Genomic DNA, 27,326 nt, shown 5'->3' on the forward strand with positions numbered 1-27,326 from the left:
GAATTACATTAATTGATTTGATTCCTGGAATAAAACCCATTTGGTCATAATGTATTATCATTTTATATACTACTGAATTCAACTGGCTAAAAGGATTGATGTCCAAGAGAGATATTAATCTGTAGTCTTCTCTCCTGTAATATTTTTGTGTGGTTCAGACATCAGGCTAATGCTGGCTTCGTTAGAAGAGTTGTATCATTCCCTCCTCTTCTATTTGCAGGAAGTTTTTGTGTACAATTAATATTATTTCTTTCCTAAATGGCTGCTGGAATTCATCAATGAAGTCAGCTGAATCGGGAAAATGTTTTTTCATTTATTTTGTGGGAAGATTTAACTTCAAGTTTGATTTGTTTAATAAATATAGAGCTATTCCGGCTGTCTGTTTCTTCTTGAGTGAGCTTTGGTAGTACATTTCAAAGAACTTTTCCATTTCATGTAAGTTATGGGTTTTATTGGCATAAATGTATTCTTAGCATTCTCTTGTTATTTTAATGTCAGTCAGTAGGACATGTAGTGATGTCCCCTTTCATTCTTAACATTGGTAATTTGTGCCTTCTCTCTTTTTTCTTAATCAGTCCAGCAAGAGATTTATCAATTTTATTGATCTTTCAAAGAACTAGATCTTTAATTTCCTCTACAGCTCTTCTGTTTTTTATTTCAGTGCTTTCTGCTCTTATCTTTAGCCCTTCTTTTTTATCATTTTGGGTTGCACTTGCCCTATTTCTTTTTCTAGTTTCTTAAAGTGGAAGATTAGGCCATTGATTTGAGAACTTCTTTTCTAACACCAGCATTTAATGTTTCTTTAAGCAGTGCTTTAGCTGTGTCTCACAAATTTTGATGTTTTGTTTACCTAGTTTGGGGATTTTTTGTTTGTTGCTTTAAGTACCAATTCTTTTTGTATTGATGTATACTTGACATACAATATCTTATTTGTTTCAGGTCATAGTGATTTGGTATTTTTGTACATTATGAAAGGATCACCACAATAGGTCTAGTTACATCTGCCACCACACAAAATTAATACAATATTATCGGCTATATTCTCTATGCTGTACATTACATCTCCATGACTTATTTATTTTATAACTGGGTGTTTGTATCTTCTAATCCCTCTGTTTTGTTTACATCTTCCTTCAGTTCAAAAAAAATTTTTTTTTCAGTTTTCCTTGTGATTTCTTCTTTGACACAGAAATCATTAAGATGTATGATACTTACTTTCCAAAATATGCTGGGAATTCTCCAGGTCTCTTTTAACTTCTAGTTTAATCCTATTGTGGTCAGAGAACGTATTTGTATGATGATTTCAAACCACTTAAATTTATTAAGACTTATTTTTTATAGCCCAGATAATGGTCTGCCTTGGTGAATGTTCCCTATGTTCTTTAAAAGGATGTGTATGCCGCTTCTGTTGATTGATGTGTTCTATAAATGTCAATTAGGTCATTGTGAGTTGATAGTGTTCATTGATAATGATATTTTCAATGTGCTTTTTCAGTTGCTATTTGTTCTACCAAGTGTCAAGAGAGAGGAATATTAAAATCTCCAACTGTAATTGTTTTTAATCTTATCAGTTTTCACTGCATAGAGCTTAAAAAGTTCTATAATTAGTAACATATGCATTTAGGATTATGATAGCCTAAGTATACATTAGTGTAGGTATGCAGGTGAGGTTTATCATGGTCCTTTTTATAAGTGATTCTCAACTCTTGTCTGAAACTCACTTGGAGTGAGTGGAACATATGATCCACTCACTCATGGTGGAGCATATGATCCTACAGTTCATTAGCCTACCTATTTCCATTTCCCAAAGCAATTACCAAGAAAAAAAAGATTAACCAAATTAAAACCTAAAAATTGGGGCGCCTGGGTGGCTCAGTTGGTTAAGTATCTGCCTTGACTCGGTTATGATCTCAGAGTCCTGGGATTGAGCCCAGAGTCAGGCTTCCTGCTCAGCAGACAGTATACTTCTCCCTCTGCCTCTCCTCCCACGTGTGTGTGTGTGTGTGCATGTGCCTTCGCAGGTGCACAAGCACACTCTCTAATAAGTAAATAAAATCATAAAAAATATAAAATTAAAAAATAAAACCTAAAAATTACTCTACCAATATATTTACCAATAGAAGACTAGAAAACAAAATACACACACACAAAAAAAGACTAGAAAACACTGTGAAAACCACGGGGATTCAAGACCACATTGATAATTCACTAATAACAAAGTTTCCTTCCCTCAAATGAAGGAAATTTCAACTCTGTCTACACATTTGATCTACAGGATTTTGCAGTATTGGCAGGAAGTCAGACTTCCTGATGGAATGAATGGTACAGTAAAATCCTTAGTAAACTCCACTAATGCACCACCTTTAATTTATAAGAACTGTATTTGGTAATGTTTCATAATTGAATGAGTTACTGCTAAGCGAACATCAATCACACATCACAAAAATAAATGGAAATGTGCATCATTCACCACTAGGAACCAGACTCAGAATGTGCATTTTAAAGCAGCTTGTGACTGCTGGGGAGTCCTTTTCTTCCCACCAGCAGGTCATGGACCACACATTGAGAAACACAATTCATACAAGGATCCATTAGAGAAACTGTTTTCAACTTAAAGTGCCCAGGAGCACCCTATTTCCCCTCAAGTACTATGGTTATTTCCACACTCACATGATACCCATTTCATCCCTTTTCTCTTCGACAGCCAGGAAGCTCAGAGCCAAACTCGCAAACCATACTTTGGAACCCTGTGCCTTGAGTATTTTCGTTCTCACTTCTTCTATACAAGCTAGCATTTGCTTCAATCGTATTATTTGTATTGTTAGAATTTATTAAACATATTTCTTATCAGCCATCTTTTTTTTTTCTTATCATTGTGTATGTAAAACAGGGCACTGGAGTAAATAAACACATGACTGTGAGTGCCTCCGGGTAATCCACCCCCCATCCATTCATGCTAAATTCCTGTCCATAGCTTTGCATTCCAGGAGTCCACTCAGGACCCTTCCAGGTGGCTAAAAATACCATTGCACACTTATGAGGCTGACTCTTAAATTAGAGGAGAAACAAAGTCAGCTTCCCACCAGGCTTCCTGACATAAGAACACCTGGAGACTGCAGCCCCAACCCGGGCCTGGTGGGCACAAGGTGACTGAGAAAATGAGAAGCAATCCTGATGGCACCACATCGCACTAGAACCTGGCTGCCCGGAGGTGTCTTGTGCATTCTACTAGAGCAGTTACCAGGGTCTGGAGTCCCGGCGAACATGACATTGTAATCTCAGTTATGTTTTATTTATGGGGAGTAGTGGCACAGCTAGGGTGTGTTAACAAACAAAGATGATTGCTTCTGAGCCACTCTCTCGTCCTGAGGTAATTAACACAAAGTAATGCACCAGTTGGGGGATTCAAAGAGCCAACAACCTTTTCCATAGGAAAATGATCTGCAACACCCAGGCTAAAAGGGTGGAATCTGGGGAGGGTGGGGGAAGGACGTGTTTTATCTTTGGTTAAAGGTGCATCATTAAAAGGCACTGGCATAAATTATTCTTCCTTTTAAAAAAATCCATATAACATTAAGAAAACTGCAGTATAAAATGTCAGGGGCAGAGATGTGTGGATTTGCAGCTGTTAGCAAAGTGGGCCGGGGGCTCCCTGTGTATCTCGGATGGCATAAATTAAAAATATTGACTGCAACCAAAATAGCATTTGCAATCAGCTCAATGTTGCAATGTGTTATACAGACCATTTGCTTTTAAAAAAATTAAAATATGAATCAAACTTGGATGACAAAGAAGTTCAACTTCTCGGGAAAAACCAAATACATCATCAAAAGGTCACAATTCGTAGACAAATTGCTGTTAAAATTTATTACTTGTTTGCAAAATGTACTGTTGATCATTGGTAACTGCTAAATGCCTGGGCGCCTCTGACTAAATAAATAAATAAATAAATAAATAAATAAAGCATTCTGTATTCATTAGGGGGAAAAATATATGAAAAAGTACCTGGAATGCCACAACCTAGCTGAAGGAAGATAGGAAGCGTAAAGCAGATGAGGAAAGACCTGGGGAGCTCAGAATAAAACATAAGAGAGAAAGAGAGAGAGAGAGAAATGAGCCTCAGCCAAGCTGACTCATCAACGCTCTTTAGGAAAACCTGAGATGACCAATAATCTATAAAGCACAAAAGTCAGAGCATCTCAACATTCAGCAGCAAGGTTCCCGAACACGCTCAGAGACCCAGTGCAATTCAGCTAAGCTTCCTGGGGGCCCCGCCTCCCGCCCTCATCTGTGCCAAGTTCTCGGGCATCATTCCACCTTGGCCTTGAACTCCTGGGCAGCAGAGACCAGGCTTAGGCCAGACCCGCACCTCCAGGGCCCAGCAGAGAGCCCGGCACCGGGCAGGGTGTTTGTGGCTTGTCCCCAGCACTCTTTCCAACCCTCCTGCACCAGGCAATGGTCATCAACTGGGGTGGGGGGTAAGGGGGGGTCGAGTGCACAGCCCCACTGTCCATCCCAATTCTAGGATGGTTTGGTTTAGAAAACTAGGATTAAGCCAAATGGCTCATGGCTTTCTTCTGGCCAAAGAATTGGCTCGGGAATAGCCAAGTGGTCCATTTTGAGGTAACAGGCTGTGAGGGAAGATGGCTAGGCAGTTGCAGGAAAGGGGTGTTGTTTCTCTCCCGAGAGAGTGGCTGGAAACCAAATGCCCTCTCTCCTTCAGGACCATGTGGGATGAGGGTATGGGGGTGGGGGTGGGGTGGGGCTGGGAAATTCAAGAGGAGATGAGACTGGGCAGATATGTCGGATCCACCTGTGGGGGATTTGAACCCTGCTCTGAAGCCTCCGCAGCTTCTCCTGATGTGAGGTTGGGTCCACGTCCCTGCTTCCTGGCCAAGGGGGTGGGGACAAAGTGGCACTCAGCACTCCCAGGCCTGGTCCAGGAAGGCCCTGTGGTGTGTGTGTGGGGGGGAGCATATCCTCAGTGCAGATGGCTCAGTGCTAGCATCCTGCAGAGAACCCCCCTCCCCCCAGCCCAGGTTCTCGAGGGCGCTGTCCAACAGAACTTTCTGCGCGCAGCACAACAGCCATTGGTCATTGGTTGCATGTGGCTATCGAGCCCTTGAAATGTGGCTGCTTTAACCAAGGAACTGAACTTTTTGTTTCACCGATTTTTAAAATTAAATTAACCTGGTTGGCAGCCACTGCGCTGGACTCCACGGTTCCAGAAGACGGTGGGAACAGGAGACGGAAGGGGCTGGAGCCCGGAGGCGCCACATAGGAAGCTGCCTGCCATCCACTCTGTGGGCCTGGGGTGTCAGTGAGAAATAAAGCTTTATTACCCTGAGGTGCTGGGGAGTTGAGGCGGGAGCCACTGGCGGGGTTGCCCGGCCACACACCTTGCTGTTAGTTGGAGGGTCTGACCCGGTACTCGAGCTAAGTACTTTGCGGACTTGTCTTACTTAGTCATCTCAACAGTTGGAGGAGGTAGGTACTACTAGTGTCCACATCTTGCAGAGGAGGAAACAGGGCCATGGAGTGGTCACACGTATGGAAAATGGTTGACTGGGATCCCAACCCAAGTTGGTCTGGCCCCAGATCCCATCTGAAGCTAAAACCAAGTGATGGATGTTCTTGTAGGAACCCGGAATGAAGGCAGTGGCTAGATTGGAGGTGAACCCCAAAGAGTTTTACAGTCTAAGAGGCCTCAGGGAAGGCAGACCCTATGGCAAAAATAAATACATAAATAAATAAAATAAAATAAAATAAAAACAAAAATATAAAAACAAGGTGCCAGGCTGCCTACACAGGCTACAGGGCAAATCCCTGGGGCTCTTGTTCCTGACATCAAACTCCTTCAGCGCTCCGATAGCGCTGGTGAGGGGATGAGCAAGGTAACACCCAGGGTTCTGTAAACCACCCCCAGGTAGGGGTTCCCTCCACCCAGTGCAGTGGGACACCTCTTCCTTTCCCAGCACAGAGCCCTCGAGGACCTGTCATGCTAGAGGCCAGAGGACTGGACCAGGGCAAACATGCCCATGGGGCATGAGAAGCCTAGGAGATGGGATCTTGGGGCCTAGGGCTTGCATGGGAGGGCTTCCACGGGAGAAGACACGTATTCCCGAAGGAGAGCACAGCCTGGGGAAAGGCGAGATGTCTGGGAAGAGCTTGCAGTGTTCCTGGGGCTGGATCTTCACCTGAGGGATGCTTTGAGGATGAAGAGGCAGATGAGGGGAGTGCCACCACTTATTTGGCTGTTTATTTAATACATCAATCACTGTCGGATGTGTGTCTAGGGACTCAGGTCTTTGGAGGCTTTCCTCGTGCATCACCTCATCAATCTTCCCAACCATGCTGTGGGGAGGACTCATCCAGCCCAGTTTGCTGAGAAGGAAACAGCCCAAGAAGCGACGGGGACTGTCCGCAGCGAGACCTCAGGAAGAGTGGCCGGGAGGCGCGAGCAGACGTGGCCTGGGCAGAGCAAAGGCAAGCTGCAGGCCAGCATCCGTGTGCCCCTCGGGGGTCTTCTTGCGTGGGACCTGGACAAGCCTGCATCTCCCCGCCTTTCAGGATGCGGGTTCAAAGCCCAGACTCGGGGTCTCTGAGCAGAGCGAACTGAGAACCTATATTTTAAGGAGCTTCTTGGACAGTTCTACTGGTTACAGTGTGGGAACCACCCGACTAATAAGGTCTGGGGGCTCCACGTCTTTAGCGAGCCCGTGGGGCGTTCCCCAGGAGGCAGCCGGCCTCTGGATAGGGCCACTATTTCCGCAGGACCCTCAGAATGGCCCACGGGGGTGCTGGCCAGGGAGAGGCAGCACCTTTGCCCAGAGAGGTGCTCACAGGGGCAGGTGCACAGGGAGGGAGGAGCAGACATCAGAAATGTAAGGAGAGATGGGGAAGTGACCAGAGAGATGAGCCAGAGACAGAGGCAAGGGAGACTCAGAGACAGAGACAGTGGAGAGAGAGAGCGGAGGTGGGGGGGGGAGTATCAGAGCAAGATCCGGAGCCATGAGTCTCGCCCATCTGCTGGGCCTTCTGAGCCCTCCCTCGAGTGTGGGGCAGCCCAGGCCGGATCAGCACCCCACCTCCGGAGCTGGCCCCCTCCCATGTGCCAGCCACCCCCTGCCCAGCTGCCAGGCGCTCAGGGCTGTGCCAAGTGGGTGTCTATGTGACTGTGCCAGGCAAGGCTCCCCGGAGGGCGCACACATGGTGGGGGGGCGGGATCGAGTGAGCCTCCACGAGCGCGACACCCAGAGCAGCAGGAGGCAGGCGAGAAGCTGCCGGGGCCTCTGCAGAGTGTGGGGGATCCGGGGGGTGGGAGGCAGCCAGCAGAGAGGCTGGAGCGGGGGCGGAGGTGGGGGGGTCAGAGGCTTGCTCGGAACTCGGGACCACAAGTGGAAAACAAAAGGGAAAGCAAATGGAATTTGCTGGCACCTTCCACCTACCAGGTACCTTTTATCCACATTTGCCTGTGGGATCCTCAAAACGGCTGTGCCACGGAGAAACCTTGTCCCCATGTTACAGATACGGGATGGAGGCTGAGAGATTACAGACCCCAGGCATCCAGCCGGTAAGAGGCAGAGCCGAGTTTCCCACTCAGCCTCAAGCGTGTCTAACTCCAAAGAATACGGATTTCTTTCCAATACACTCAAGTTTCTAGGCTGATAAGAAGACAGAGAACAAGACACTAGGTTTTTATACGGTGCGGTTTGGTGATAGGAGAGCTGCCACAAGGCAGTCGTGATGGACCATAGACCGGGAGCTTCCCGTCCAGCAGGGGTCAGGACGAGAGCGGAGCAGCGCGGGCAGGGGGTACTGCGGTGGCTTCAGGGGCGAAGGGAGTCATCTATTTAATTCCCTGGCCTACCGTCTTCTGGAAAGTATTTGGGAGCTTACAGGAAGATCACATATACTGCCAAAACAGAAAATCAAAAAACAGTATAGAAGGAGGAATTCGGATAGTTCAGTAGAGATGCTGAGATTGACATTAAATTTAATGCTGAGCTTCCTGACAGTTGTGGCAAAAAGGGAAACACAACAAGTTGCATGATTCAAACATAGGGAAGTCCCCCTTATTTGCAGCAGATAAGACCCCCCCCACACCCCGTCCAACCAATCCCTGAAACCACGGATAGTACAGACCCCTATACACACTATGTTTTTTTCTAGACACCCATCCCTAGGATAAAGTTGAATTTATAAGTTAGGCACAGTAAAAGATTAACCACAATAACTAATAATAAAATAGACCAATTATACCAATTCACTGTAGTAAAAGTTCTATGAATGTGGTCTCTCTCGCAAAATACCTTGCTGTGCTGTACTCACCCTTCTTGAGATGATGTGAGATGATAAAATGCCTATGTGATGAGGTGAAGTGAGGGCCATGATGTAGCAGCGTTAGGCTCCCCCTGACCTTCTGACGGCACAGCAGAAGGAGGTTCATCTGCTTCTGGGCTGCAGTTGCACGAAGGTTGCTGAAATCACAGAGAGCAAAACTGCAGATAAGAGGGACTCTGGTACAAGCTAAAACATACTGACTTATCAAGAGAGGTATTTATTTCCAAATGCCAAGTCCTACAAATCACAGAAGAGACTTCCAGACAAATAAAACATCACAAACTCTTATTATACTGCTATACACACTTTAATATAACCATATATATAAAACATATATGTGCATAACCACATAATTATATATATAACAATATAATTACAAACTATATGACTATATAATTATACTACTAGTATATATATAGATAGAGAGCGTTACATATATGACTATGGTTGTAGAGTTATATAATATATAAAATATAGTTACCATATCTAGTTAAACATACTGTGTGTGTGTGTGTGTGTGTGTGTGTGTGTCTAAATTCAAAAGAAAGGGAATCCCTGAAAGCAAGAGAAACTGAGCCCAGGGTGGTGAGAGCTTATTCCACAGCCGATGGGTTTCAGACCCAGAAGTGGAATATGAAACCAGAAACTGGAGCTCTGGCATCAGACATGTGAGGCTGGACACATGGGATTGAAGCCCTTGCACGAAGCCTGGATTTTGAAGAGCCGCTACCACCTGCAACAACGGGACAAGACATGCTGCACCCACTGGGAAGCAATGAAGTGCATGGCCCTCCTGAGCCTGGGGTGGAAAGAAGCCATGGAGAAAAGCAGATGTAGGGGCCAGATCCACACTGCCTCTCTAGACCAGCTGAAGATTCAGAGCTCCCAGAGAAGCAGAAAGTGCTCTGAAGGATGTTTGTATAACCAGATCCCCTCAGACCCACCCCGAGAGAAAACCCACAAAGATGAGCTCACAATCTGAAATCACAAACACCAAGGAATCAGATCCATGAGAGTCCTCGACACAAGAGAGACCATGCAGTAATGGAAAGCACAGAGCAAAACTGTAAGACAGCCAAGTTCCAAGGATGTCAGTGACACAACAGAAAGCATCTTAAACAACTTTTCTCTCTCTCTCTTTTTTAATATTTTATTTATTTATTCATGAGAGACCGAGAGAGAGGCAGCGACACAGGCAGAGGGAGAAGCAGGATCCCTATGGGGAGCCTGATGTGGGACTCGATCACAGGACTCTGGGATCATGTCCTGAGCTCAAGGCAGACGCTCAACCACTGAGCCACCCAGGAGCCCCAACAACTTTTCTCTTTGTTTTCATTGGCCGTGACTGAGAGAACTGCCAGGGGACAGTGTTGGTTCTTCTCATGGCCAGCCCTACAAATGACCATCGGCGGCAGATGAAAGTGGAACACAGTGAGTCTTGTAAGGTTGACATGGGTAGCGCAGACCTAATAATGCAGGCGTGTGATGTCCTACCTGGAAAAGAGAGTGGGACTTCCAAATCAGAGAGAGTAGATGGTTCCATGGGCTCTGTTTACTGATGAACAGGAGCAAACCCTAGTGAGAGCCTGAGACCTGGTCCTCTAAGTAAGGGGGCGGTTATAGTGGCGCTGAGCTGGCCGGCTGGTTGGTTCGCTGCATACAGAGGCACATACTCAATAACCAAGCGCATCGTCCTCCTAACTCCCCGAGGTTGCCTTAGTCACCTCGGCTGCCATAACAAAATCCTGTAGACCGGGGAGGCCTGCGCAGCAGACAGTTATTTCTCACAGTTCCAGGGGCTGGGAGTCCGAGGTCAGAGTGTCAATGCGTAGGCTTCATGCTGAGGCCTCTGCACTTGGCTTGTGGGCATCCACTGTCCGGCGGCGTGCTCACACGACCCTGTCTTTGTATGCACAGGGGGAGTAAGAGCTCTCTGGTGCCTCTCCTCTCCTCTCTGGTGCCCTCATGACCTCATAGAACCCCAATTACCTCCAAAGGCCACTCCTCCATCACACCGGGGATTAGGAATGAGTGGGGAGACACAAGCATTCAGTCAATAACAGGTAAGTGCTATCAGTACCCCCTTTTTACAGGCAAGGAACTGAGGCACAACCAGATTAAGTGATTGGGCCAGGATCCCCTTGGGCCAAGATCCCCATCGGTGACACAGCTAAGCTGTGAACACAGGCAGGTTGCACCCCTACTCTCTGCCCTGTTAGTAACGACGCCGTGCTGCTGCTCTGCAGATGTTTACTCCTGACTGCCCTTGACAACCTGGTGAGACAGGTGTTCACAGCATTTAAGCAGCAGGCACTCCGGCTTCCCAGGCCGGAGAGAACCGCGATCCCCTTCCCATCTACCCCGTGACGCCCGCTCACCTCCAGTCTTCCCCGAGGTCTGTGAGTGGCCATGCACCTGCTGCTCAGGCCGAGAACACAGAGTCATCTTGATGCCTATCTTTCCTGCACACCCGCAGTCAACCCCTCAGCACACTGCTCTTCTCTACCCCCGGAAGGAGCCCTGAATCTCATGTCTGCTCACCACCTCTGCCTCTTTCGACACACATCCGAGCTATTCTCTCTCCTCCCCAGCACCTTGCTTTACCCTCTGCTCGTGACAGTCCACCTGCCAGGTGCAGCCAGAAGGGGTTCACTAAAATGAATCCGGAATCAGCCACCGTGACCCTTCCCGTGCATTGCCTTCCAGCACTAGTTGTGACTCATACGTGTCTTCATAAAACCCCTGTGACGTGCTTAACGCCTAAGATTCCATCACGAGCGTCTTTCCCACACCATTTAAATTGCTCTGGTAGCATTGTTTTGATATCTGCATGATATCTGCTCTATTTCCAGTCTTTGCTGTAGTAAACCCGGCTACCGTGAACATCTTCGTGGTTGCATCTGTGGCTGAATTACAGCTTGCTTAGGATAATTTTCTAGAAGAGACATGATTTAATAAAAAAAAAATTTTTGATTATTTAAGGGGCACCTGAGTGGCTCTGTCAGGTAAGCACCCAATTCTTAGATTTGGCTCAGGTGCTGTTCTCGTGGCTCAGGAGATGGAGCCCTTGGTTGGGCTCCGTGCTCAGTGAGAATCTGCTTGGACATTCTCTCCCTCTCCCTCTATCCCTTCTTTTACTCATTCTTTCTCTCTCAAATAAAGAATTTTTTATTATTTAATCAAAAAAGACAAGTTTGCTTCTGCTGTGATTAGTGCTAGGTTATGGGATGTACCGGCGTTGCCACATTGTCTAGTAGTGATTCTGTACAGATCCTTTGTGCATCTTGGGAGAAGTCTACCCAGCGCCAATGGCTCCAAGAGACAGTGGATGCCGGCGACACATCTGCAAGGGCCTAACTCAAAATAGTCACCTGAACACACTGCCAGTTGTGAAAGCAATAGGGCAGGCCTCCTGAAACTTTGGGAAAAGTAGGAGGAAGACCTTTCTGCCGAGGTTTTCCTTTCAGCACCTGCATCCTATAGACATCCAGACCCGCGTCGCCTTCAGGGAGATCACGGGGAGTCAGGGCACATGCGTATTTCCTTTTTTTTTTTTTTTTTTTGAAAGTTAACATTATCTCATACACAGTTTTCCTACTAGTCACCAAAGTCTTCAACCTCCTCATTCTAGGGGGATATAAACATCCCATGAGGGACCTTCTCATTCACTCACTCCTTTGCTGGTGAACACAGAGGCTGCTTTGAAAATGTTGCTATTATGTGAGTCATTCGCTGCCCTGCTTCCTCCTAGTGAATCATAAGCAGGGTGATTATGTTTCTTTTTTCCCTTTGGCTCCCAAGAAGCTTAGACTCAAATATATGATTTAAGTGTAGCAACACGTAGCCTGTTCTCTAGGCTATATTCTTACACAGGTGCATACATTTTACTCTGTCTTTTCATCTCCCGGGTCCTGATGTTTCACTGGGTCTTTAAAAAACATTTTATTATGTTTCCTACTGGCCTTCTCACAGCCTTGCGGGATGAGGAAGGATGGAAATTATTGATAAAGAATTTAACAAAGTGTTGAGGCAAAGGCAATGGTCTATAGGTCCATAGCTCTTCCTCTCTCGAGAAATCACTAACTAGTATACTTAGTATAGATTCTGAGAATGACATCACCTGATCAAATAGTCAGAACACCATTAGGCCTTTAGGACACACTACTCCAGAGCTTTCCAGAGAACACAGGGGAATGTGGTTGCAACATGATATAGGTAACAAACCTGAGCCCTCCACTGTGCCTCCAAACAAAGGCGAAAGGGCTCATCATGCTGAGAGCTGAAGGGGAAGGGGGTCTGGGGTGTCACCTGCAGCTTTCCTCTTAAAGTCCTTTCACTTTCCAGCTCTTTGGCTCTGCACACCCACTTCCACACCGTAGCATAGGACGTGGAGTAGAAGCTTAGTACAACCTCCTCAGTGGGAAGGAGGAAGAAGAAACATGGCGAGGGAGGCACCATCTCTGCCCCCCACCCTTGCTTTGGTGGAAGACCAGCCTACCCTTTGGAAACTTTAGCCCGAGATGCATCTTGAGCCAAAAAGTTGCATAGGGCCTATCCCATGAGCAACATGCCAGCATCGTTATTCTATCTTGGGACTTGGATGGGAGAGTAAGCACCACTCCTCTAGACAGGCCCCCTGGGTTCATATCCTGGGATGTATCCTAAATTGGACATGTCTTACTTAAAATTTTTTTAATTATAAAAGATCACAGAGACACAAACCTATTTTCATTATGGCCTGTGAGGAAAAAAACATAGTAAAGAAAGACAGTTTAGACTGTGGCAGTACGAAATGGGCAGAGGACTGGGTTTCCTGATCTGTGATGAAGAACAACATCCCTCTAGCTTCCTGCTGGAGCCTGTGCTCCCATCCAAAAGACAGAATGCTCATCATCTGTTCACTCTCTGCCTCCCCAGCTGACCGAGAGTCAGCCAGGGCATGGGCTGCATCCCCACGGCCTAGCAGAGCAGGGCACTCTGTAGGAACCCCAGGATAGTTAAGGGAATAAATAACTGAATAGATGAGTGGCTGTCTTATCCTGTCCACTGAAAGGTAAACCCCTGGAAGGAGGGGTGCATCTTATTAATCTGTAACTTCCCAACAGAGTCTGTGGCGCAGCACAGGCCCTTGATGAATGTTTATTAAATGAGCAACTTGGGGATCCCTGGGTGGCGCAGCGGTTTGGCGCCTGCCTTTGGCCCAGGGCGTGATCCTGGAGACCCGGGATCGAATCCCACGTCGGGCTCCCAGTGCATGGAGCCTGCTTCTCCCTCTGCCTATGTCTCTGCCTCTCTCTCTTTCTCTCTCTGTGACTATCATGGATAAATAAAAATTAAAAAAAAATAAATAAATGAGCAACTTGTAGTTGGATGGACAGACAAATGGATGGATGGATGGCTGAGTGGATGGAAGTAGGAATGGATGGATGGGATGGATGGATGGCTGGATGGATGGATGGATGGATGGATGGATGTGCTATACTTTAGGGTTTCAGACAGGATTCCTATGGGAAATGATAATATACCAGATCCTAGTCAACTATAGGATTCTGCTTTTCCATGGGCTTCACTGTACTGTCCTAACATCCGTGCATCGTCCCCTATCCTGCCCTCTGCAAGACATGCCTTTAAGCCCCCCTCACCGTCCTCATGTTCCTGGTGAATCCTTACGCATCTTTTGAAGAGTAGCACAGTTTCCCTAATCCCCTGTCTCCCTAACTGATCAGCTGCTCCTTCTTCCGGGCTCTTCTCACTGCCCATATTACCCTGTCCTGCAGCCTGATTTCATAACCCATTTCTCTCATTGAACAAGGAGTTCCTTAAGAGCAAAGACCGGCCCAAGACCTCCCTCTGTGCCCAGGCCTGACATCCAGCTCAATCTTTGCTTGGGGGCTAAATCGACTTCTGAGCTCAGCCAGTTTTAACTTACGTAGAACATCCTAGATCATCTGATCCAGAATCCTATTAAAATTGTTTTTAAGGTTATGCAATGCAGGCAGCTACTCAGACTTCACCTGCACACAAGGTCAGAGTCTTCGTTTCCCTGGCTTGAAAGTTACATAAGTTTCATTATCTATTTTATCACATTAACATGTTTTAAAGTTCTGTTCATCTAGTTTTCTCTCCAAGGCAGAAGGGAATTTCTAACTTTAATTGCTGAACTTCAGCTCAAGAATGAGGAGCTCAGGGGATCCCTGGGTGGCTCAGCGGTTTGGCGCCTGCCTTTGGCCCAGGGTGTGATCCTGGAGTCCCGGGATCGAGTCCCACGTCGGGCTCCTGGCATGGAGCCTGCTTCTCATTCCTCCTGTGTCTCTGCCTCTCTCTCTCTCTCTCTCTCTCTCTCTCTATCATAAATAAATAAATAAATAAATAAATAAATAAATAAATAAATAAATAATCTTAAAAAAAAAAAAAAAGAATGAGGAGCTCAGAAGCCTGTTCTGATGCCCCAGTTGTGACTGGGACTGCCTGGAAAATGTGCGGACCCTGTGACTTGCAAGGTGGCTGGGGACTCCTCATTACGACCAGCAAAGAACACAAAAACCCATTCTCACCCTGATTTGTGTAATCCGAACAGGGAACATTTCTGACATCAGCACATGCACTGAATGCTGTTACTCTGCACACAGGACACTCTGGTCAGGGTCCCTTCAGATCACTGTAACTCTCTGTTTAATGTGTGGGGAAACTGAGACTCAGAAAAGAGAAAGGACTGACCTAAGATCAGGGAGCTACTGATGGGATGATGGTGAGAATGGGCTAGAGCCTCTCCTTTGCCCTACTGGCAACCCCCAACCTTGGCCTGCTTAGAAGGGTTGCTGAGTGAAGAAAGTCAGTTGGAGAAGGACAATCCTATGGTTTCACTCATATGGAGAATATAAGGAATATGAAAGGGATTATAGGGGAGGGAGATAGAATATGGGAGGCTCCTAACTCTGGGAAACAAATAAGGGGTAGTGAAAGGGGAGGTAGGGATGGGGTGACTGGGTGACGGGCACTGAAGGGGCACTTGATGGGATGAGCACTGGGTATTATACTATAGGTTGGCAAATTGAACTCCAATAAAAAAATATACAAAAAAAAAAAAAGAAGAAGGGTTGACAGAGGAGACAGGCTTCAAGAAAGCAACTGAGCCTTTCAATTCTGCTGATTGCCCAGTTTTCTGGGTGGGAAAACATACAAAGGGTCAGACACCAGCTGGGGAAAGACTTGGAGCCCAGGCCTATGGGAGAGAAGAGAGTCCCTCTCTGGGAATTCTTATTCCTAAAGCCTGGTGCCAGGGTCCAAACCCCACTTCTTTTCCTCCAGTGCTTAGCCATGACCTTGGGGGAGTGGTGGTCTGTTGGGGGTGAAAACAGGACACAGAGGAACACGCTGCCTTGTCTCTCCTATCATCTCTGTGGGCAGAACTCATGAAGCATCTCAGGAAGCGTGGCTTGGCGTGTCTTCATTTTTTTGCATAGTGTCCTTGCCAAGCCCCTTGGGCTGCCTAGGTTGGGACATGGATGGTTCACGGATGGCATCAAGAGATGGTACCAGAAAGTGACTCGAGTGGAATGTTGCGTCTCCAAGAGCAGGAAATGCAAGAAGACTCAGTGGGTCTTCGATCCCTTCTCCCTCAGGGGTGGGCTCTGACTCTCACTCACAAGGAGGAAACCAAGGTAACCTCGTGCCCGACTGGCTGCCAGCCAGCAGAACACCCTCTTCCGTCTCCAGCCCCACCGGTCCGGGCCCAGCTCTGGGAAAAGCCAAGTCTAAGGCTCTTTCCTTCTGAGACACCTTGTTTCCTCTTCTGGATCTGTGCGATTATCCCTGAAGAACTTTCCTCGAGTGTGTTGACACTTAGCACATGGGAGGGAAGGGTAGTCCTCTTCTGTGGTTTGTTAAGAGGCACAGATGGTCAGAGATGCCATCCAGTCCAACAACCTCACCCCACTGCTGGGAGGCCCACGGGACCTGACCACGGGCACACAGCCGTCGGGGTGCTCACAGAAGGGCTTCCGTCACACTCGGATCCCCGGCTGCCTCCCCCCGTGGCTCCCGCTGGGTGTTCAGAGCACTTGAGCTGAATTAAACCAGACCTGAGGCCTGTCATTCCCAGACAGGTTACCTCTTCTTCTCAAATGGGGCCATACCCAAAGATCCCCTGGATCACGTTGGAAACTTCTGGCGTCTGGATTCCACCTCCAGAGATTCTGATAGAAACTAGGTTTGGGAGCGGGCCTGGGCGCTGGGACTCTCCAACCCCCTCAGGCGATTCCAAGGTACAACCAGGACGGAGAACCACGGACCTAAATCGCGCTGCTGTACGACAGTCAGTAAAGAGAACGCTGGTCTCTGAGGCCCTCCTTCCAGTCTCCCCAGACGTGGGCGCTGGGGGGTTCGGGTCCAGAGGCAAATGGAGAAGACCTTTCGATTCACCCTTGGAAATGAGCCCCCCATCCCCCATGCTTGAAAGACACAGAAAAGGACAAGGTTTGGAGATCAAGTTAAATGTCCAATTTATTTTTATAACTTGAAACCAGAACAAACTTGGTTTTGAACAAGCGTACAAATGAAATGGCAGACACATGCTGAACTCAACATTGTGACATTAAGGGAAAAAAGAGGCCCAAAATCTTGTACAGAGAATAAAAGGAACAATAAATATTTTACTAAGCCATATTGAAATGACCTCCTGTCATCTCAACATTTTATCCATAATAAAAAAAAAAGTGCCCGTTTCTTAAACAGAGCACAAATACCAAGCAATAATAAATAGTTCCAAACTTGTAGTAAAAGACAGAACCTCCAAGTAAACAACAAAAGCTCATACAATAAGTAATAGAAAAGGTAATAAAAATATTTCGCCTCGCCAGTACAAATGCAAACAACTTAAATCAATGTAACTTTGCTTTGCAGGGTTGAGATACAAAGAGCACCAAAATCACGGTTTGCCTGTGCGCAACAAAACCTTTGCTACGGACCGGGATGAAAGGCTGACTTCCTTCCTTTTCACATTTTGCTTAGAGTACTTCAGCCTTCTCCTCTCCCCACGAAAGACCCTCTACTGGCGGGTGGCAGGTTCCAATTTGGGGGCAACTTTGAACAAAGTTGTGGCAGTATGGAAACCAGCCTGGGGTCGGCTGGGTCACCCAGGCTCGGGGCCTCTCTCACTGGGGTCTCCTCTGCTCCAGTGCTGGCTTTTTAAACATGAAAGAGAAGCATAATGCTCTTTTCTCTGCAGACGACAGAGACACAATCGTTGTGCTTTAGGATGGCTTAGTCCTGGCATTCTGGTGACTTTGTGGAAGCTGGTGAGGGCTGGCTAGCTTTCGCAACTACAGGAGGACCACCTTGGAGGCTCTCCAGGACCTTCGGAGGGTGGTCCCCCACCCCCTCCCCGGAAAGGGTGGTCCCCCGGGGGGGGGGGTGTCCAGGTCGGGCAGGTGGGAAACTGACATCTCCGCTTTTTCTCTGTTCACTTGGCAAAGGTCAGTGGCAAAGGAGGGGAGGGCGTACGGAAACAGAAGAGCTCCCGGAAGAAAGATTTCTGCATTTGGTAACGAACTGCCCCAAAAGATGCTTGGTTATCCTTTCCTAACCTTGAAGGAATGGTTTTACAGTTCCTGAAATTAAAAAAAAAAAAAAAAAAAAAAGGCTTCCTGATATAGGTTTCATTAAAAAAAAAAAAGTTATTATTCCCTCATCCAAAAAACCACCACTTTTATTATCTTAAAGCTACTTGGCTTTACAAAAAAAAGGGGGGGGGGACATAGGGGGAGAAAGAAGAGAAATTAAAGAATTAAATAAAAATGAAGAGGACAAAAGAAAGGATTGACAAGGGGCTGGAGATGGGGGGGGGGGGCAGGTAGGAAACAGAGGAAGGAGAGAGCTCTGGAAAGGCACCGAATTCATCCCAGGCCCTCGGCACTCAGACACTGACGGACGCAGGTTTCAGCGAGAAAAGCAGCAGAGCAGGGAAGAAAGACAAGAGGCCAACACTCTCCACGAGTGCCAGGCCCTGGTGGTGACGGGGACTCCTTCCTGACACCCGGTGTCCGCTGGTCTCGCGTCCCCGGCCCCCGTGCCTGGCTGATCCACCAGCGCCTTTTGTCTGTTTAATGTTTTCTCAGGGACTAGAGGAAGCTCGGGTTTGCGTTCCTTCCTGCGCTTAAGGGCGGGCGGGGGACGGGGTGACTGGCCACAGTGGGGACAGGAGAGAAGGGGACGCTCTCCCGCTCTCTCCTAACACCTGACATCCTACAGATGGCCTCTTGGGGAACGAGAGGACTCTGTGAAATGTTACCGACATCTTTACAAAAACGGATTTCTCCACTCAACACGAATAAAGAAATTTCCCATCCGGTCTGCTGTGGCCACACCAGGGAGCCTTGATGCAAGGTTCGGGGCGTTCGGAGGAGAAGCCCTGATCCCACAGTCCTTTGTATAGGCCAATTCCGACAAAAATATATACAACTAAAATGATCTGTGAGCCAAAGCATTTAACGACTTGCTTTTTGTTTCTTTTCCTCAAAGGTTGTCAAACAACCCTTTTTCTCCTGTACAATAGGACTAAACATACAAATTTTTTTTTTGCAATATTTTATCCTGCCAAATTAAAAAAATATATTATGGCAGCCTGTTTGTTTTTGTTTTTTTTTTCTTTTTATTTCCAAATTCACTAACAAAAAGGTACATTAAATCCCTTTAAAAGGACAAGCTTACAGTTAAAAAATTACAAGCTCCAGTAAAAATACAGCAAGTGCCTACATCATATGAACCAACCAATATATCCATTCCAGAGGGGGGCAGGGAGAGAAAAATAAGTAAAGGTCAGAAATGTGATTTTTTTTTTCTGCAAAGCAATAACAATATTAAGCACTTTTTTTTCTACATACTTTTTCTACATGGTGTAGCAATCCCCTTTTAATCCCCAAATACAAGTTTCTATACATTTTTTTTTGAAATAAAAATTCAACACCCAAGGCAGAAAAGAATTTACTAAAACTCCGACTTTACAGTTACTGTGACAAGAACAAATTGATAGACCCACCATTTAAAATTACTGCAACATTTTCAAGGAAAAGAAAAGGGTTTTTTTTTTTTTCTTGTTTTGTAAAATGCCCAGGCATTCTCGATTATTACAAATACTGGTCCACTTGTACAGTAATCAAGAAATTTTAATATATATAATATATACTAAAACCCCGTCACCAAAAAGAAAACAATATACACGCAGCCACTGTGGCATTTTCTTATAACCTAGTAAGCAAACTTGGAAAAAAAAAAAAAAAAGATCGCTCCAACACACATACACACAATTTTTTTTTTACCCTTGTATGTATCCAATACTGTAAACGTATTTTTAAGACAGAGTGCACTAAATTTAACTTTAGAAAAGAAATTAGCCGTTGTTCCTGAATTTTTGTTTTTCATTCAACGATATCAACGTGTAACTTGTGTCACTTGAGTTTTAATTCAGCAGTAAATCACCTCCACGCCAAATCTAAGCAGCGTTGTCCCACAAACAAAAGGGGTTGAGGGTAATTCAGCTAAGGATGTCCGCGGTTGTGCTGGGCTTATCTCTTCATTTGATTGGGTCTTATGGCATTTTCATGTCCTCTATCTTCAACCAGGATTTTTTTTTTTTAATTTAATGAAAAGGAAATGTGGCTTTGTTTGTGTCTAAAGAATGTACTTTTCTTGTTTTACTCTTTTAAAAAGTCTTTTCATTTTCAAAAAAAAAAAAAAAAGTTTTGCATTGGTCTCAAGAGACTCAAATAGGAAGATCAGTTTTCAAGGCACTCACATCGAATTGAATGGCAGTAGAAAAACCGTCCAATAAATTATTTTATTTTCTTCTTTATAGTGTCAGTATTGTGAATGCCACGCTTAGCAACACTGACACTCAATCTCAGCCGTCCTTACAGGTTAACCCACCTCTGGGCCAAAGACAAGAATATGCTGCAATTTCTTGTTTAGAAGCCATTTAATTTAAATGCAAACAAAAGCTTTAAAGTGCGGGTCAACAGAATTCGAATGTCTAATCTTGACAGTTCAATGTTTAGTACCTTCCAACCTAATGGGATAGGGGAAAAAAAAAAATTGGGGAAGTAGCGCTGGGCACCTTCGGATGGAACTCTTTCCCTGCTTTTCCGGTCAAAGGGGAACAGAAATTCGCAAGATCCTCCCCCACCCCCCTCCATACAATGTCATCAGTGTGCATTCAATGAGAGAATACCGCCTTCTCTCCGTTCACCTCATTGGGGCACTTGTCTGCTTAAGACATGGTCAATCATCACTGGTAGAAACATACGACTTGGGATTTTTGTGGCGGGGGGTGGTGATGAAGAGAGAGAGAGAGAGATTGAGAGAGAAGCCATCAAGCCAGAAGAAGCCTGAAAGAATACCACTGGTCCCTTCCTTTCTATGTCACTGCAGGTCACCTCCATCTACCCAAGAAAAGTACCCTCTGCCCATTTTATTAAGCCTAATCCACAGCCAAGAACGCAGATGGCATCCCAGGCACAAGGACACTCCGAGGAAAGGACAGTACCTACTGGTGATGCACAACCAGAGCATGCTCTCGGGCCATCTCCCCGGCAGCTCTCAAAAATTCCTATTTCTCTGGCAGTGCTGAGTTTCATGGGGTGGGGGTGGGGGGTCCTCTAGCTCTCTCCCCCCCCCCCACCGCCACCACTGAAACGTTTCCTTATAAAATGTAAAGGTTTGAAATCAACACAGGAAAGGCCTCTGTGACTCAGGACAGGCCATCAGTGCTACATCTCCATTCTGATTCTGAAACAAAGTGCTACAACTTTAAAGATTGTTATCCGCTGTACATCCACTCCCCCCCACCCAACCCTCCCCAAAGAAACCCCCAGCATGCCACTGTTTATTTCAGGACCAAAGGAAAAAAGAAACAAGGTAAAAAATAAAAAAATAAAAAAATAAAATAAAAAAACTACAAAAAAAAGTAAACAACTTCAAAAGTCATTTAAGTGTTGGCTTCTTCACAAGAAATTACACATGCTTAGCTTAAAATCTCAAAAAAGCAGCGCCCTCCCCCCCAAATTATAATTTAAAAGATAAGCTTCCCTTCTCTATCGCTTGGGAGTCATTGCTTTAGGCTACTACTGGGTTAAAAAAAAAAAAAAAAAAAAGCAAACAACCACCAAAAAAAAAAAAAAACAACAAAAACAAAAATAAAATTAACAATAACAATCAACCAACCAAACAAAAAGAAAACAAGGAGGGATGGATACCCAACAAAAATCTCTGTAAAGAACTTCAACAGAAAGAATAATAATAAAAAGGTATCTGCACATGCCAAAAAAAAAAAAAAAAAAGGAAAAGAAAATTACAAAACCCAATAAATACAGAAATTATTGCACAGTTAAAAGGCTCCACAATTTTTACTGCCTCAATCAACCCTCGGGTTTCCATAGGACTTCGCAGACACAGGTTGGGGCGGGGCGGGGCGGGGCGGGGCGGGGTGGGGGGGTGGGGCGGCCGCGTCCCCTGGGGCCCCCTCCGGGGGGGGGCGGGGCCCGCGCGCGCGGGGGGCGGGGCCGCAGGGCGGGTGGGGGGGGCCGCGGCTGCGCAGACGCGGGGGCGGGCGTCCGTCGTCGGGTCAGCGTTCTGTCGCTTGGCAACGGCTCCCCGTGCAGGGGCGCGGCGCCCGCACGCGCGCGCGCGCATGCGCGCGCTTAGCTCCTCTCGGCCTGCTCGATTTTGACGTCGTTAGTCAGCAAGTGCTCGCCGTGCCACTTTTTCATGTGTTTCTCCAGGGTGCTGTAGACGCTGAAGGGCATCTGGCAGATGTCGCAGCGGTACACCTCCTTGCCGATCTGCCCGTGCGTCTTCATGTGGCGCGTGAGCTTGCTGCTCTGCGCGCACGCGTAGTTGCACAGCTCGCACTTGTAAGGCCGCTCGCCGGTGTGGCTCCGCCGGTGCACCGTCAGGTTGCTGCAGTTCTTGAACACCTTGCCGCAGTACTCGCACGTGTCGCTGCGCCGGCCCTCCTTGGAGCTCGGCCGCCCGGGGCCCGGGCCGCCCAGGTGCGGCGTGCTGCCCCCGCTGGCCGTGCCGCTGCGGCCCGACAGCCCGCCGTCCAGCAGGTCCCCGGGCGGCGTGGAGAAGCGCAGGCTGCCGTTCTCGGACGAGTGCTCGGACGACGTGGCGAAGGGCGACTGGCGCGCGTCCGTGAAGCCCAGGAACGGGTCCTTCATGAAGTGCCGCGACGCGGCGTAGCCCACGAGCCACTGCGAGTACACGTTCTCGGACGGGATGAGCGCGGCGGGCGGCAGCTCCAGGTCCTTCTCCACCTTGATGCGCTTGGCCGCGCTGTTGAGCCCGGGGCTGGGCAGCGGCGCCGGCTTGCGCGGGAACAGCCCCGGGAAGGGCTCGGCGCCCGGCGCGAAGCCGCCGCCGCGCCCGTTGACCGCGCCGCCGGGGCCCGCGTCCCCGCAGCCGCCCGCGTCGTCGTCGTCGCCCGCGTCCCCGCCGCCGCCGCCGCCGCCGCCGCCGCCCGGGGTGCGCTTGAGGAAGGCGCCGCGCTTGGGCTTGTCGGCCAGCAGCTCGCCGTACTGCGGCAGCGCGCCCAGCCCCACGTTCTCCATGACCTTGCCCAGCACCAGCGCCTTCTCGTCGGCCAGCGCCTTGGCCGCGCCGCCCACGCCCACGCCCACGCCCACGCCGCCCGCCACGCCCACGCCCACGCCCCCCACCCCGCCCACGCCCACGCCCACGCCCACCCCGCCCACGCCGCCGTTCTCGCGGTTGCGGCTCAGCTCCGAGTCCATGCTGAAGCTCGACTCGGGCCGGCTCTCGTTCTCCAGCAGCAGCTCCTCCTCCTCCTCCTCCTCCTCCTCGTCGTCCTCCTCGGGCTCGTGGCCCAGCGACGGGTCGCTCTCGTGGTGGCGGAAGTCGCCGTCGGCCGCCTTGAGGCCCTCGCCGGCCAGCTCGCTGGTGCCGGGCTCGGGGGAGCTGGCGGCCGAGAGCCCGTCGTCGGAGCGGCCGGCCAGCGAGCCGGCCTTGTGCATGTGCGTCTTCATGTGGCGCTTGAGCTTGCTCGCCTGCGAGCACGCGTGGTCGCACAGCTGGCACTTGTAGGGCTTCTCGCCCGTGTGGCTGCGCCGGTGCACGATGAGATTGCTCTGGAACTTGAAGGTCTTGCCGCAGAACTCGCACGACTTGCTCTTGGCGGGCGGCTGCGGCGGCGGCGTGCCCCCGGGGGGCATGGGCGGCAGCGGCGGCGTGCTCAGGAACGGGGACTTGGGGCTGGGCTGGAAGGGGTTCAGGAGCCGGTGCATAGGGTTGCCGCGGCCCGGAGACACGGGCGGCGGCGTGGAGCTGTTGCCCGCCAGCTCGCGGAGCCGCCGCGAGAAGTCCATGGCGGGCGAGTCGATGGCCATGGGGTTGAGGCGCATGACTCGGTCGAAGGCACTGGGGTGCTGGGCGACGAGCCCCATCTCCTCGGCACTGAGGCGGTGCGGGTCCAGGTGGTGGCGCGGCGGCGGGCTGAAGAGCGGCGGCGTGCCGGGCAGGCGGCCCTCGCCGAAGCCCGGGTGGTCCCGCAGGATGGGGCCCGTCATGCGCAGCAGGTTGAAGGGGTTGCTGTCGCCCAGGAAATTCATGAGCGGGGACTGGGCCACGGCCTCGGGTCCCAGCGGCGGCGGGATGGTGAGCCGCGGCGTGAGCGAGCTGCTGGCCGGCCCGGGCTCCAGGTAGATGCGGAAGCCGTGCGTGTTCTGCGCGTGCTGCAGCAGGAACCACGCGCTGTTGAAGGGCTGCTTGCATGTTGTGCAAATGTAGCTGGAAGGCTCATCTTTACCTGGGGAGACACACGGACAGAAAGGCAGAGAGAGCGTGAGAAGCGGACGGGGGCGCGCCGCGGGGCCCTGGCCGGGAGGTGCACAGCGCGGGGCGAGGCGAGTCCCGGGCGCGCAGGCGCGGGGGGGGGGTGGGGGGGGGACCCTTCGGAGCAGCAGGCCCGGGCCGCACCCCACGTGTGGGACCCTCCGGCCCGGCCAAGGCCCCACCCGGCTGGCTGGAGGGCTGTGGCCAGGTGGCCCCGGCAAAGCCCGGATCGCCCGGCGACCTCCACAAGCAACCCCAGGGTCCCTAGACCTCGGCTTGCCACCCCCCCCCCCCAAAAAAAGCGGCTCGAATCCCCATCATCTCGGAAGCCACACGAGGTCGCGTTTGTGGGAATGCCCCATGTCACTGTTAAAACGAAGACCGGGGTTTGTCAACCAAGGCACTGCTGACATCTGAACCGGCCAGGATGATTGGGGGGTTGGTTGGGGGGGGAGGTCCCACACATTGTAGAATGTTCAGCAGCATCCCTAGCTTCTACCTACCACAAGCCAGTCGCATTCCCTCCCCCAGTTATGAGGATCCCAAATCTCTCCAGGCATCACCGAATGTCCCCTGGGTGGGGGGGGGGGCGGGGGGGGGCAAAACCACAGCTCACTTCTCCCCCCGCCTCCACCTTGAGGACCAGTGATTAGGCAGGATTTGATCCAAGGAGGTTCTAAAATTCACAAGTCAAACTCAACTGCCTGGCAAACTTTTTTTTTACAGAGAAATGGCTCATACCTCTCCATCATTTGGGATTGAGCAACGGGAAATTCTAGGGTTGCATACACCAGCGTATACGCAGAAAGTACCATCACATTTAAACACGGATGCGTAGAACAGAAGGAATTTAGCCTGTTAGGAAGCTCACTGCCCCCCACCCCTCCCACCTATGGCCTCACACACACCCCTACCCACCGTGTGGAATCCCACCCCCACAGGCCCCTGGGACCGGGCGGGATGGGGGGCCACTGGCCCACGTGAAGCCCTTTTGCTGGCATGCTAACGGGAGAACATCAGATCTGACGAGGTGGTCAGGATGAATGGTGGCAAGTGTGGATCTGTTACCTACTGGCTCCGGTGACATCGGGAGCAAATCTTAGTGGACACTTGTGGCACTAGGCCAAAAACGTGACTGTCTCTGCCCATCATCGAGGCAGCCACAAAATGGAAGCTGGACGTTTCACCCAGAACCGGTCGTGCGGCCGGCCGGCTGGCCCCCCTGGAGCTTGGGGGACAGCCTGCTGCTCCTCCAGGCTCAGCCTCTCCTAATGCTTTATGTAAAGGGGCAGGTGCGGGCAGGCCCTGCTTTCTGCCAGGAGATTCGCTCGCTAGCCAGGGAGGGGAAAGGCAACGAGACATCACAGCCCCCATCTTGAAAACCCCCTTTTGTTTTTTTTTTTTTTTAAACTTTCCTGTAACTGGAAGATTTTTAAAGCTGATGGAAGAATGGTAGCCACAGACTCCCTGGTGAAGCCAAAAGTGCAAATTAATTTCCAGACCCCAAATCAGTAAGGTGACCTGAGACTACAGCAGGATATGGAGTGGAGAAGACCCCCCACCACTCCCAATCTCAGCGGGTCCCCAGAAGACCTTCCGAGATCCTGCACAGAGATTTGTTTTGTTTTCTGCACACGAGTGATGGTCCCAGGGGGCTTCACATTTAGCTGTAAAAACCAAGCGACTGCAGGACCCAATGCCCTGTTCTGCACAGGTTCGGCTGGACAGCCTCAGAGGGCAGACACTGCCCGCCCCACGCACTGCCTGGAGATCCTCTCAGAAACTCCAGAACCAACTGGGCCAGGACACCCGCCACTGGAAACCAAGACGTGCTGTCGGAGCGGGGTGCCCCACAGGGATGGGTTCGCTCTGGCCTCCTATTCCTATTCGGTGGAACGGAGACCAGTGGGCAGGGAGCTCAGAGACTCAAAAGGACTGTGAGATTTGGCTTCACTTGGCTTTTTTTTGCCAACAGCTCAAGGAGAATTTCTGAGTCCATTTTCTTTCTCCAATGTACCCCAGTCCGTCTGGGCAATTCCCTCTCCAACGTACCCAACTCCCAACTCCAAGGTGTAGTCCCCGAGGAGGTTTCTCCCCCCCTCTGGAAAGCGAACGGGAGGCCTTGGGAGGCCCTGGCTGCCATGTTTCTCACGGGCGCCCACTACACAGCGGCGCCAAGCCTGGGCCTTCCCGCCCAGCACGGCCCTCGGCTGGCAGAGAAGATGCCACCTCCTGTCCTAGCTTATTAGTTAATGTACTTGGGAGAACAGAGCCCTTTGCCTCAGAAGGCCTCACGAGAGAGCTGGCCAGAAGCCACGGTATTTAGAGTCCTCCTCAAATCCTTTTCTGGAGCAGGGCAAAATAAATATGTAATAAATAACAAGAAGATAAATAAAACGTCCCTTTCTGAGCTAATAACACAGGAGCTAATAACACAAATGAAGCACCACATCCCACAAGGTCATAGATCTTCAAATTAAAGAGCGTTTCTGTCTCCTTCACCTTAGCTTTCAGAAACTCTTAATTAATCGATTTATGGCACAACAGCTGCTCTGGTTCTTCATTTTTTAAGTGGGACCACCTCCTCCTTTCCCCCAATCTCTCTGTACGTCGTCGTCATCATCTCCTTGGGCTTCAACTCCAGAGCGCTTCCTGGGTCTTGTTCCACGTATCTTCTAGAAAGTTCCACCGCTGGTGAGGAATGCAGCTATCAGAAGAAAATGCAGAACTCCCTGGCAGGCCGGGAATCAAGAAGACTGTTCTTCAGCCGAAATGGCCGATTAAAACATTTTTTTAACTCAAAATGGCAGCTGCTGGGAAGCATGTAGCTACATGTTCTAAAGAGCTCAGATGTTTCCACTTCTTGTTAAAAAAAAAAAAAAAGGAAAAAAAAATTTAAAAGCTACTTCTAAAACCCTGGAGCGGCCAAGGGAAGAAGTTACCTGTCTGTAATTCACCACCGGGTAGGGAAGAGCGACTTGTCCATCCAACCGGATCCCAGGGCCGCTGTTCATGCCGGGCTGAGCTCTTCCTTCCCCGCAGCCCTGAACTGCTTCGGTTCCCAGACTTCCCTCGGCACGATGGCAAGATTCACTGCAGGCGACGGCCTTCCCAGGATCTGACAGCTTCTGACTTTTCTT

The 27,326-nt window shown here is 49.3% G+C and overlaps 1 protein-coding gene across 4 annotated transcripts in view; it reads right to left on the reverse strand.

The window, feature by feature from the left end:
- Nucleotides 1–21,919: 21,919 nt before the first annotated feature.
- BCL11B (BCL11 transcription factor B) overlaps nucleotides 21,920–27,326 on the reverse strand; it is a 91,436-nt gene continuing 86,029 nt past the window's right edge. For all 4 annotated transcript variants that reach the window (XM_077910561.1, XM_077910559.1, XM_077910560.1 and 1 more), the window contains one exon: nucleotides 21,920–24,160. In XM_077910561.1, coding sequence (XP_077766687.1) covers nucleotides 22,035–24,160 — 2,126 coding nt within the window. In that variant the 3' untranslated portion in view covers nucleotides 21,920–22,034. The remainder of the gene's footprint in view (nucleotides 24,161–27,326) is intronic.

Source organism: Canis aureus, chromosome 9, assembly GCF_053574225.1.
Source record: "Canis aureus isolate CA01 chromosome 9, VMU_Caureus_v.1.0, whole genome shotgun sequence".
NCBI lineage: Eukaryota > Metazoa > Chordata > Mammalia > Carnivora > Canidae > Canis > Canis aureus.